Below are 12086 nucleotides of genomic sequence, written 5' to 3'. Positions count from 1 at the left end.
CCTGGGCTTCACTGCTGGGAGTGACAAACATGTTTGTATAAAAAGAATGAAAGAAAAAAAAAAGCTGTTTGCACAGGGTGACAGTAACCAAATGCATCCCTCCCTCCATGGCTGTGCAGGGGCAGGGTTGGCCACACGGCTGCACCACGTCCCCTCGCCCTGTCCTGCTGGTGGGACCTGCATGGAGCTGAGATGTTCCCGAGCATGGAGAGACCTTGTGGAGGCCAGCAGCCCGTGGCAGGGGTCTGCAGGATTTGGGGTGCTGCCCAATGGCAGGGGTGAAGCAGGCGGGGACGCGGGTGCCAGCAGGCTGTGAGCTGTAACGCGGCTCTTTAGGAAACGTTGCCCAAGAGACCTCCGGGCCTCCTGCCCACACATTGCTGTGCAACCCCAGACCAGCCCTGGGGCAGCTGTGATAGCCGATGGGGACGTGAACCCCCCAGGAAGAAAACTGAAATCTGGATTTGCACGCCCGGGTCGCAATGGCCATCGCTGCCTGATGGCACCGGGGTTGGAGCAGCCACGGGACACGGAGCGAGGGGGGTTTGCACGGCCGGCACCATGCTGCATGCTGGAAGTACACCCTGCCCCGAGCTGGGGGATGCTGCCTGTTAAACTACATTTAAAATTAGGAGCTAAATCCCCAAAAGGGCCTGTAAATGTGACTGCATCAGTCCGTGCAATGGTTTTCATGAAGCTCTGCAAAAGTCTCTTTTTTAGGCCAACGTGATTCATTCTCTACATTGATAATCTGGACGGAAATGTGAAAAAAAAAAAGGCAGGGGAAGAGCAAAGTCAAAATAACTGAGCAGAAGCACAGTCAGAAATTATTTGACTTGAGCAATATGTATGCTGATGACACAAGGTAGCAAGGCCTTGGCAGGGAGGGAATTGGTCAGGAAACTCTTTCCAAACAGAAGTTGAACTGCTCAGAGTTTCACCAGAAAAAAAATACTCAACAGAAATGCCTGGAACAAGCCTGTCTGCCTGCCCAGCGCCACATCTGCACCTCTGGCTCCACAAGGGCTGCCCTGCATCCCACGCCATCCGCCTCCATCCCTCCACCCACGGAACTGGGGTCACTATACTCCCCACATTGGCAAGAAATTCACTGGGGAAGTCTCAGTAGCCATGGGTATTGTCTCCACAGGGTCCATTTGGCAGCAGACAGAGCTCTGGCCCAGGGGATCACCCCTCTGCCTCATGGAGGTGTGTGGCCAGCAGCTCCTCAACAGCGATGGAGCCCACCACAGCTGGTCCCTCATGGAGCTGCGTTGGGCTTGGTGCCACCTGAGCTCTCCACATTAGCCCTCCTAGGGCCACCTGAAGTGTAGTGAGCAGGTGGTTCCTGACCCAAAGACACCCCTGGAGACAGCACCCAGCGCCATCGGCCACCTCAGCACCATGGGACAGTCCCCAGTGGTGGTGGGTGCTATCATGGGGGGTCAGAGTTGCATGGGGTACAGACACCCACGCTCTTACAGCAAAGCTGAGGAGCCATTTCGGAGCAGCTGGAGGGAGCTTTGGTCCCAGAGGTGCTGCTGGGGGACTTTCCCTGTGCTCCAGGGTTGAGGCCCTGTCTCTCGCAGTGGTGCTGGTGCCCCACGCCGGCTGCTGGCCCCCCTTAAATACAGAAGCCTGGGGGTGCAGGAGGAGATGGTGATGCCAGGCCCTTATGAGGCTACAGTTTTAGAAAAACAGTCCATTTAATGCTAGTCGTGTTTCAAAGCCAGATGAAGCTGTGTTTCCTAAAGGAGGCAATGGAGACCGCGCCGGAGCTGGTGGCAGGGAAAGTCGTCGGGGGGAGGGCGAAGCACATGAGCCTGTGCCGGGGGACACTGCGAGGACCACAGTGGGGAAGGGGCTCCCTGAAACAGGGCTCTCCAGCAGAGTGCTGCCCACAGCCTGCCTGCACTGCTGCCTGCACCCAGCCCAGTGCTGGAGAGCCAGGGAGCTGTGGGGGGGGCTGGGGAGCTCTGTGGGGAGCTCAGGAGCCGTGTGGGGGCCAAAGAGCCATGCTGGGGGCCGAGAAGCCGTGCGGGAGGGCCACGGGTGCCTTCCTGGCAGGGAAGTGGAGGGGGGACAATGCTTCCTCTTTCCTCGGTGACATTTGGTGTGTCCCAAGCTGATTTCTTTCAGCCGGCAGCAGCCGCCCGCTGCCTGTGCTGCCTTTCGGAAAGGAGGAAATCAGCAGATCTGGTTTCTCGGGCTTGGACAAGGAGGTCTGAAAGTCTCCAACTGATGATGAACTCACCACATCCCCTGGCCATTGGTTAATTTTAGAGACTGGCAAACGAGGCTGCGGGAGTCTCTACCCTAGCCCTTGGCCCCAGATCCGCTCAGCATGCTGGGCTAAAATAGCTCCCAAAGGGCTGAGAGCACAGAGGCTTTTTGGGGTTAGAGAGGGCTGCAACCGCTGCATTTCCTTCCCCAGGGACCTCGGGAGGGTGTCTGGTCCCTGGCACTCCTGGGGCCCCTCTCTCACCCTGCCCGGCCACCTGGCATCACCCACAGCCTCGCTGATGGCCCCCCAGGGTCCTGGGTGCTGGTGTTCCCTGGCGTGTAGCTCCCCAACCCAAACCATCTCCCACCATGGCACCACTCCCTGGTTCTGCCCTCCCTTCCCCATGGGCACCCAGACGCGGGTCAGGCACCCGCAGCATCCCTGTGCACCCAGGGGTGCCACCCAGTTTGCTCTGTACTGAGCACCAAGGGTGCACCACCACCACCCCTGAGACCTGGGCTCCCCGCTGTCCCATGGGACATGGCTGTTGCTTTTCCAGTAACTCTCCCAGTATCGGCAAGTGCAGGGGAGCAGGAGCCGGGGCACAGGGGGCAGCAGTGCCGCCGTCCCGGCCAGCGGGCAGGGGGAAGGGCCCTTGTCGGGTGGCGCAGGCCGGGCGCTGTGAAAGCGCTGATATTTCTTATCGCACCTTGCAGCAACTTCCCCTCCTCGCCTGCGGTCGCAGCGCTCGCTGCAGGCAGGGGAAGTGGCGGCCGGGCCGGCTGCCTTCAGCCTCGCACCGCGTTTAAAGGAGACGAGCTCCTGCCGGAGCCCTGGCCTGTGGACCCAGCCCCGAGCTGGGGGCAGGCAGTTGCCTGCTGCCCAGCCATGCCTGTGGCTCCCATCCATCCAGCACTGCTTGGGCCTGAGAGCTGGAGAAGGAGTAAGAGGGTGGTCTCACCTAAAGTTTCCCTGAGCCCCCTCCACTGTTATGGGGGAAAGGTGGTCTGCTAGCCCCTGGGCCCACAACCGCAGTGGCACAGACTGCCAGTAGCATCTGCTGCGCTCCATCATTGTACCAGACCCTGACAGACCCACAGTGCGTTAGTTGTGTCACTGTTAACACTGAAGCCTAATGACTGCATTCCCAACACAAGCCACCAGCTCCACTCTGAGAACAGAGGACAGAGGCACTGGGATGGGCACAGCATGCTCTGCTTTGCAGCACAAGGGAGTTCAAAAAAGACCCCTGAGTTAGGGAGCTCCAAAACTGGAGCAATGCACCAAAAAAATCAGGGGTGCCAAGACGAGTTCCTAGGAGCCTTTTGGATGGGTATAGCATCAACCATTGCCATGCTGCTGAGGGGCACGAGGAAGAATGGCAGCACCTCAGCGTGGCCCTGCGCCCCCTGAGTGCTTACCTCTGCAGTCAAAAGAGGGGGACTGTAGGGCTGGGCTTGGGGTGAGCCCCATCAGGGTGAGCCCCACGGGGCTGAGCCACGTTTCACCATCAGCACTAGGATGCCAGCACTGTGCGGGATGCTGGGGTGGGCTCCCCATGTGCTCCCAGCCTGACCCTGCCACCCACACCCTGCCCGTCCCCCTGGGAAGCGCCACTGCCGGCGGGGCCGGGGCTGGAGCGAGGCCGTTAAAAGTGAGTCAATTAGAAACTGCCGGGTGAAAGAGGCGGCGAGCGGGAGGCAAATGAGAGCGCTAAGGGAAACCTCAAAAAGCCGAAGTGACGCGCCGGGGCGGGCGCGGGGGGACACACGGGTGAACGCGGGCGCCTCACTTTGCCCATATATAGACAAATCGTGGCCTGTCTGCGCCAATGACGGGCGCGGGACCGTTGGGCTGGCGCCAGCGGGGCACAAAGTGCCGTGTCATTTTCCATGTCACCTGCTGCAACCGGCCTCGCAGGTGGGGGAAGGGGACGCCACGGGTCTAGGGGCCCCAGCATCCCCAGAGAGGTCCCCCGCAGCACCCAGTGCCGCCCCGCAGCAGCACGGATGGGTGACTCCTCTCTCTGGCCTTAATCCAAGCGTTGCGCAACTTCCCGGGGTGCTCAGCAACAGGGCGGGTCCATGTGGGATGGAGGATGCTCCAAGATGGGGGATGAGGGGTGAGAGCTGTCCCCTCGGGCTGTGGACCCCCAGGGCAGGATGGGCTCAGGAGACACTGGGCTGAGCTCTGTGGTGTCAGTCCCTCCTTCCCCAGCACTCCCAGCCTCCCCCAGGACAAGGCATTTCCAAGGTCTGGAGACCCCAAGGAGGGGGAACAGGCAGCGGGGCTGCCAGGCAGCATCCCCCAAAACCTGGCATTGATGGCCCCTTTCCAGGCCGGCTGGGCCAGGCGATGCTGAGGGAGTGGTACCATAGCTCCCAGCCTGGCCAAGGGGCTCTCTGGGGACCCACTGGAGGAGGTGCAGTGTCCTTACCCAGCACGTGTTCCAGGGCTCTGTTTGGGCACTCAATGGCTCTTCTGCAGCTGCCTGCACAGGAGGACCATTCCCCTGGGAGAAAAGGTCCCTTCCTGGCTAGCGCCCGCTTTGGGCACAGCCTGGGTGATGCACACCTGCCCAGGAGGAGGAAGGAGAAGCGCTGAGCTGCAGCAGGAGGTCCAGGAGAGCTGGGGATGGGGTAGACACCAACGGGTTCTCAAATCCCTCCTGTGACTTCAGCTGCGGTCTCGCTTTTTGCCCTAAGGAAACGTGCCCTCAGCACCCTCCACCATTGGGTTGAGACCCCACTCTGTCCCACCAACCCTTGGCATCTCCCCTTCCCATGATGCAGAGCTGAAGGAGCAGACCAAGGAGGTGAGAGGTCTCAGCCAAGAGGTTTGGGACCCTCCACCAGCTTCCTGTGTCCCCCCATCCTCCAAATCCCCAGCTCTGTTGGCAGACCAGTAGGTTTAGAGGTGTCCACTGTGAAGCAGCTTAGGGCCTCTTTGCAGACAGCTTGCAAGGGGTGGCAGTCCCATCTTCACATGCCCTTTGTAGGCCTTCTTCAGGAACCGATGGCCCACCAGCCTGTGTCTCCTTCACAAAGCAGAGCCGCCTCCTTCCACTGCAATTCCTGAAGGGCAACCACCCAGAGGACCCATCACACATCAGAGCTCCCCGTTTTCCCTGCAGATCCCCTCAGCAGGGAACACGTCCCAGCTCCTCGCCCACCCACCTCCATCACCAGTACATCAGGAACCCCCTGAGACAGAGCATGTGGCAGCCATGCCTCGCCTCTGCCATGCTTTGAAAGCTTTCATAGCTCCCCTCACCTCCAAAACCTGCACCCATCCCCTCTGCAGACCCACCACATCAGGCACAATCAGGTGCCTCGGTGGCTGCTGCACACAGGCCCTGACGCAGAGGTGATGGGCAGGATGGGCCTCCTGTTAAGGGCATGCACCTTGGCTTTGCCATCCTCTTTCCAGCAGTGTTTCACCTCTGGGTACCAGGAGGACAACCTAGTTCATTGTTCCCTGCATCTCCACCCTGCTGAGGTCTCCTCAGCCAGTTTCCAAGGAAAACAGCTTTAAGCTAGGGTTTGTTGGGATTTCTTTTCCCCTCCAGCACCCACCACCAAGGCCCTCTCTAACCATCCCCCCCAGACACATGGGGGCAGCCGAGAGTCACCTGGAGAAGTCCAGGAGCAAAACTGGGGGGGCTCACCCCACCTCACCCACACCCCCCCTTGGCTGGACCCCAACACACTCTAACACATGTCCCTGTTTGAAGCCCAGGCTTGCCCAAAACAAAGGCCAACGGGAGCCACTTTGGTCACTGGGCAGTGGGGAGCACGCAGGTCCCCGTCCCCCTGGGGCAGCACCCAGAGGGGCCCCCGCGCAGGTGGGACAGCTGGGCCGGGCATTTCCCAGCGCTGCCGGCAGCTGCCTCACGTAGAAACACCGTGTGCGCTGCGGTTTTGGAAAGTCGCTTTTCTCGCCCGGAGGGAGAGCCGGGGGTATCGGTTCTCAAAACCCGCACGAAGCAATCCACTGACTCGGGCTTCCCACCAGGCTGCTGGGGGCTGCCCTGCCCCCTCACCTCCCCGAGAGCTGCCAGGCTGCTTCGGGTGCCAAACCTGCAGGATTTTCAGGCCTGGCTGAAATATTTTAGCGTCATTTGGTGCAGGGGGAGGAGCCATCTTAAATTGACTCAGATCTACAGCTCCCTGCCCGGTTGATGCTTTCTCTCCTGATTACCTCCCGGGCTGCCGCTGCCACCGCACATTTTTCCTCCAATTTCTTCAACGTGAGAGGATCCTGACCTACTTTTCTCAGCAAATAAAGCTCTGCATCCATTTGCCTTTCTGCTGCTACAAACCCCCTGGCAGGTCGAGGGCTGAAGTGGAACCAAAATGCTCCTTTCGGGTGCTTTGCAGAGGTCCAACGCTCAGCACCGGCAGCCTGGGAGCAATGAATCACTTGGGCGGCGTGGGCTGGGAGATGCGGTGCATGTGTGGGCGAGCGAGCGTGCAAGGGAGAGGCTCACCGAGCCGGCCCGATGAGAGGCACCGGGTTGCTGGAGGCACTGCAAGCTGCTGTGGGCAGAGGGGGTGCAGCTCTCTTTGAAAGACCCCCGGTGTTCAGCCCGTTTCCCTTGCTGCTCTGGCTCTGTTGCGCTCACACTGCGGCTTCCGCTGCTCTTAACGCCGTGTAACCTAGAGCAGCCGCACTGCTGAGCACAGGGTGAGGTCCCTGAGGGGTTCACAAGCCCCCTTGCTTTCCCCGAGAGGCACAGTGACAACACACGCTGCTCCCTGGGGACAATTTCCTAAGCAAAGTCCCCAGTGCTGGGTAGCGACCGTGTTACTGTAAGACTGCAGCTTCTCGGGGGCAAAACATGAACCACCGTGCCCACAGACACCCGGAGCTGGCTGAACAAGCCAACCCTGCCCAGGGCCCTGCGCACAGCCCTGGACACCTCTGCTGCACCAGGGCTCCAGGGGACACGGTGGCCTGGGACTGGAGAAGGGGTCCTGATGCACCTCCAGCTTCAGAGCAGCTCCAGCATGGCCATCCCCATCCGTGGCGCCAGGAAACAGGGACACAACCCGGGAAACTGGAAGGGAGTGAAAGGTGCTGTAAAATACAGTGGAAAATGGAGATGTGGCTCAGGTGTCTCTCAGGTCCCTCTCCAGTAGCTTCATCCCAGCCCACCGCCAGGCTCCAGCCCAGCTCACAGAGCCGTGCTGCCACCGCGTGGAACTTCACGGGCGAGGCTTCAAGGGCTGGGCAGAGCCAGGGTTGTCCTCCTCATCCCTTCCACCCTGGCTGGAGTCAAAACCTCACTCCCCAGACACCTGTCCCAGAGGCTGGAGGAAGATCTGCCCAGCTCATACTCCCTCAGCCCTTTCAATCTCTTGCCAGCTCTTCTCAACTCCACATGGCTGCTCAGGCAGTGCTGCCTGCAGCTTTCCGGGACTGTTCCCTTTGGGACAACGGCACCCCAGGGAGGTCCCAGCTCCCCCCATGCCTCTCACAACACAGCCAGGAGGTTCACGCCCAAAATGTCCAAACCTGAACACCCTGCAGAGTCACACCCCGGGTGAGTCCCTGCAGTCAGACCTGACCTCCTGGACACTGCCAAGGTACCTGCCCGGCCTCTGCCACCAAGCAGGCCTGAAGGATAATTATCAGGTAACTCAGGTGCTTTAAATGTTCGCTGGGGATGCGCGAAAGCCACGGTCAGCTCCCTCCTCTGCCCAAAACCATGAACCTGCTGCTCCATGATCCCAAGAGCAGGCTCTCACCCCCAGGACAGGGGCTGAAGCCCTCTCAGCTCTTCCCACAAAAGCTGTTTTGTACCTGGAGGCATCTGCTGGAGCCCAGCACCAGCCACCAACTCGACTTGGTCCTGGTCTGCTCCGGGCAAATACTCTCGACTTCAGCATTGTGTCTGCAAGGCACCAAGAGAAACGTGGTTTCAGATGTCTTTCTCTGCAGTGTTTCATCTTGGCTAAGGCCACAGCCTCTGCGCAGCCCCCCGGTGCTCACGGCAGCCTTCTCCAGCCACACATCTGCTCTGAAACCGCACAGGAAGCCGTGCTGACCTGCAGCACTCGGGACTCTTTTTCAGGGCCGGATCTACAAATCCGAGGACAGAGCACGTTGCCTCTGTGCTCCTGACAGCGTCACTCCCCAGCAGCGATGCATTCCCCTCACCGTGGCCACGTCTGTCCTGGATCAAATGCCACTTTCAGGCTGTATTGGTTTTCCACTGTTTGTCTACAGAAAACAAAACCTGAGTTCCCCAGCTACAGCATTAGCTCAGAAAAAAACCTCAAATGCTTTTTCACAGAGCTCCTCATGTAGGACTGTGCCCTTGGACAAGCCACCTTTGTGATCGGTGGCTGCTGCTGAACTGGAACAAAACCAATTAAGCAAGAGTCATCAGCTAAGGAGGCCAAATCTCTCAGGAGCCCAAATCTCTCAGGAGCCCATGCAATGCAGAACTACCCAGGCTGACGCTCATGATGTGCACAGAGACAGCCAGACCTCACAAACACGAGGCTGGGGGTGTTCCCACCCCTGCTCTCTGCTCCCATCCCTCCCCTCTGTGGGGCCCAGTGCCTCCCATCCACACCAGCAAGGGGCTCATCTTGCTCTGTGTGTCCTGGAGTCCAGCAATGGCCAGGTGAAGGTCTTGCAAGCCTGCTTCCATGTGCCTTGTACAGGACCCTGCAGGCCCAGGGCACCGTGAGCTCCAGATTAACTACCACTTAACATCATCTTACCTATTCCATCCAGCCGTGGGCTGTGAAGCACAAATCACCAGTCTGCTTGTTCCTACAGTGAAGGACACCCCAATTCATCCAGGGCACGATCTCCCTCTCCAGGGATGGCCCAAGGGGAAGTGATGGCAGACGTAGACTGCAAACAGTGTGGCAGGCAGGGGGCTGAGTGCACCCCTCACCACACCACTTGCTTCCTGCAGCAGCTGAAACCAGTGACTGAGCATGCAGACGGACTCCGCTGTGACCAGGCAGGATGCTTTATTGAAATACTTACACACCTATATCCCAGCTCTCCTCTACACCAACTGTAAAAAAGCTTGTGCATCACCAATAAACACCGCCTTCCCAGACCCACTCATGCTCTCCCCCTTGCCAAGGCTCAAAAAGGTTTCTGTGGTCTGTGTGGGCAGACCGTGGCACGGCAGAGTCCAGGGGTACTGAGTGAGAGGAGCCAAGCCAGCAAGCTCCCTCCAAGTCCAGGCTCACTTTCCCACGTGCTAAAGCTAGGAGGTTTTGGAGCGGTGCCCCGCGTGCCCGCTGCCTCTCTGAGCGCAGCACAGGGGGATCCTCCAGGCAGCAGCCCCTTAGGTTTTTATAGCTGTATCTCGGGACTTGTAAGCCACGCCTCGGCTCTTCAGCTCTCGGACAATTCCTGCAGCAAGGAGACAAAACATGTTTCAGTATTCTCTAGGGATGAGGAGCCCTGGAAAAAATCTGGTTGCTCTGTCATGTAGCCTTCACTGCAGAGATCAAGAACTGGACAATTATCTTCTCACTTGTTCCTTCTGGTTTAAATGCCTAGTTAGAGCTTCCGAACATCAGCTCTCGTTTTGCCTTGGGAAAGAACCACGCAGAGATTTTATTTACATCACTTGCTACAAAAGTTTGAATATTATGACTGTACCGACCAGGACAAGCTCTTAAGGGTAGTTCTTAAACCTTTCAGTCACTTTTGTGACGTATCTGCATGTCCCACCTCACTAACCCCTGAAGAACAGCACTGGTAGAAAAGCACCATGAGGTTCAGCACGGCTCTCACCAGTGCGATGCACCAAGGGCAGCCAAAGGACAGCTTGCAAGGCCACGAGTGCAGCTGCTGGTTTCCATGCTCCCCAGACCTCTTGCTCCTCCTGGTCACGCAAGGAAGGGCTGAGCGAGGCCAAGGACAGCATCTCCCACCCCTACTCCCTGTGTCTGCTGCCCTGTGCTCCCCACCTGCGGCTGCATCAAACTCACACCATCAACTGCTGCACTCTGGTTATTTTGGATGTGCCCACAGCTGTGACAGCAGGCAGTGGCTTCAAGCCTCATGATGTTCCAGCTCCTTCCCAATGCAGATGGAGAAGCTCAGGTCAGAAATAAGGAGCCCAGGATTCCAGACACAAGCACAGCGTTCACCCTGGGGGTACAGGATTGCAGCTCTCTTGGGAAGGGGCACAGAGCAGGAGTCAGCTTTGGGGTTACATGCAGGGCCAGGTCGAAGATGCAGTTTCTGCCTTAGAGAGATACCCGCTCTGTTTATAAATGCACCAAATCCACCTTAACATAGCCCCTCGGTGCAGTATGACAATGGAAAGGGGTATCTGCTCCCCAAGACTGCCATAACAGCACCCAGTCCTGTGAAACTCTGCACTATGAACAGAATCACAGAATCACAGAATCGCTCGGTTGGAAAAGCCCTCCGAGATCATCACGTCCAACTGTTCCTGTCTACCCCCTAAACCATATCCCTAAGTACCTCATCTACCCGCTCTTTAAACACATCCAGGGATGGTGACTCCACCACCTCCCTGGGCAGCCTGTGCCAGCTTCTGACGACCCTCTCAGGAAAGAACTTCCTCCTTCTCTCTAACCTGAACCTCCCTTGGCACAGCTTGGTGCCGTTTCCCCTTGTTCTATCCCCATCACCTGGGAGAAGAGCCCAGCACCCACCTCTCCACAACCTCCCTTGAGGCAGTTGTAGGTGGTGATGAGGTCTCCCCTCAGCCTTCTCTTCTCCAGGCTAAACAAGCCCAGTTCCCTCAGCCGCTCCTCATCAGGCTTGTTCTCCAGAGCCCTCCCCATCCTTGTGGCTCTTCTCTGAACACACTCCAGAATCTCAACATCCTTCTTCTAGTGAGGGGCCCAGAACTGAACACAGCACTCGAGGTGCGGCCTCACCAGTGCCAAGTCCAAACCCTCACATTTCCCAGCAGCTGAACTGTGGGGAATGCACTCACTTTCTGGAGTTACCCTTTAATCACAGTTTACCCTTCTGATGGCCTAAAGGACTGCAGGTAAAAAACCTGTTTGCAGAACACCAAAACCATCCTCCTGTTCAGCGCCTCCTTCTTGCAGTCACGTTGCCAATTTCTTTGGTTTAGCACGGCCTGTGCTCTGTTAACAATACACAGCGCTCACTGAACTCCCAAATCCTGATTTATTGTACAGGTACAGCACAAGGCACTGCCCAGTTTGTCACCTCAGAGGTGGCTACAGCCCCAACTCCCAATACACAGAATAATCCCCTGGCTGCCATCCACAGAAGCCAGCACTCACACAAGCTGGCAGCATTACCTTGGGGCAGGCGGCCGGTCACAGACACTGCATAGACACCTGGCTTGAAGTTACCTGAGGGAAAAAAAACACCGAGTCACCCTGCATGGCAGCAGGTGGGAGGGTGAGCATCCCTGCCAGCCTCTGCCTGCACACATGCCCCTTCACTGCGACCAGAACCCCCCTCCACAGCCCGAACAGCAACTCCCCCGGCCCTGGAGAAGGGCTGGCTGGAGGAATGGGATCTTCAGCTCCCATACTAGCTTGGGAAAAAAACACTCACTGATTCGCTGCCACTTGGAGACCCAGCTATCCTCAGGGCTCATCATGGCGATGATCCTGCAGGAGGGATGGGAGTGAGGGGACCTTTCCCAGCCAGGTGTCACCGTGGTGCCACCGTGGCGTCCCCAGGCACCCAGGGGAACTCGGCTGGCTCGGACCCCACTCACCCGTCAAAGGAGGAGCTGGTGCAGTCGTAGACCATCTCCCGGTTCCCCTTCATCTGCAGGTAGGCATCGCAGTTGTCACAGCCGTCGTACTCGAACTGCTCGATGGTCTGAGGGGGACAGAGGCGTCAGCGCGGGGCAGCGGCA

At 58.3% G+C, this 12086-nt stretch overlaps 1 protein-coding gene across 1 annotated transcript; it reads right to left on the bottom strand.

The window, feature by feature from the left end:
- Positions 1–9542: 9542 nt before the first annotated feature.
- SUPT4H1 (suppressor of Ty 4 homolog 1 (S. cerevisiae)) lies at positions 9543–12058 on the bottom strand (the record flags this gene model as incomplete). The annotated part of the gene is made up of 4 exons (XM_010184374.1): positions 9543–9610; positions 11515–11568; positions 11777–11832; positions 11943–12058. Coding segments are annotated over 4 exons (294 nt in total), but the record flags the coding sequence as incomplete, so codon positions are not given.
- Between the last annotated feature and the right edge of the window lie 28 nt (positions 12059–12086).

This window comes from Mesitornis unicolor, unplaced genomic scaffold (assembly GCF_000695765.1).
Source record: "Mesitornis unicolor isolate BGI_N332 unplaced genomic scaffold, ASM69576v1 scaffold37075, whole genome shotgun sequence".
NCBI classification, from domain to species: Eukaryota; Metazoa; Chordata; class Aves; order Mesitornithiformes; family Mesitornithidae; genus Mesitornis; species Mesitornis unicolor.
This window is presented reverse-complemented; position numbering and strand designations above follow the sequence as displayed.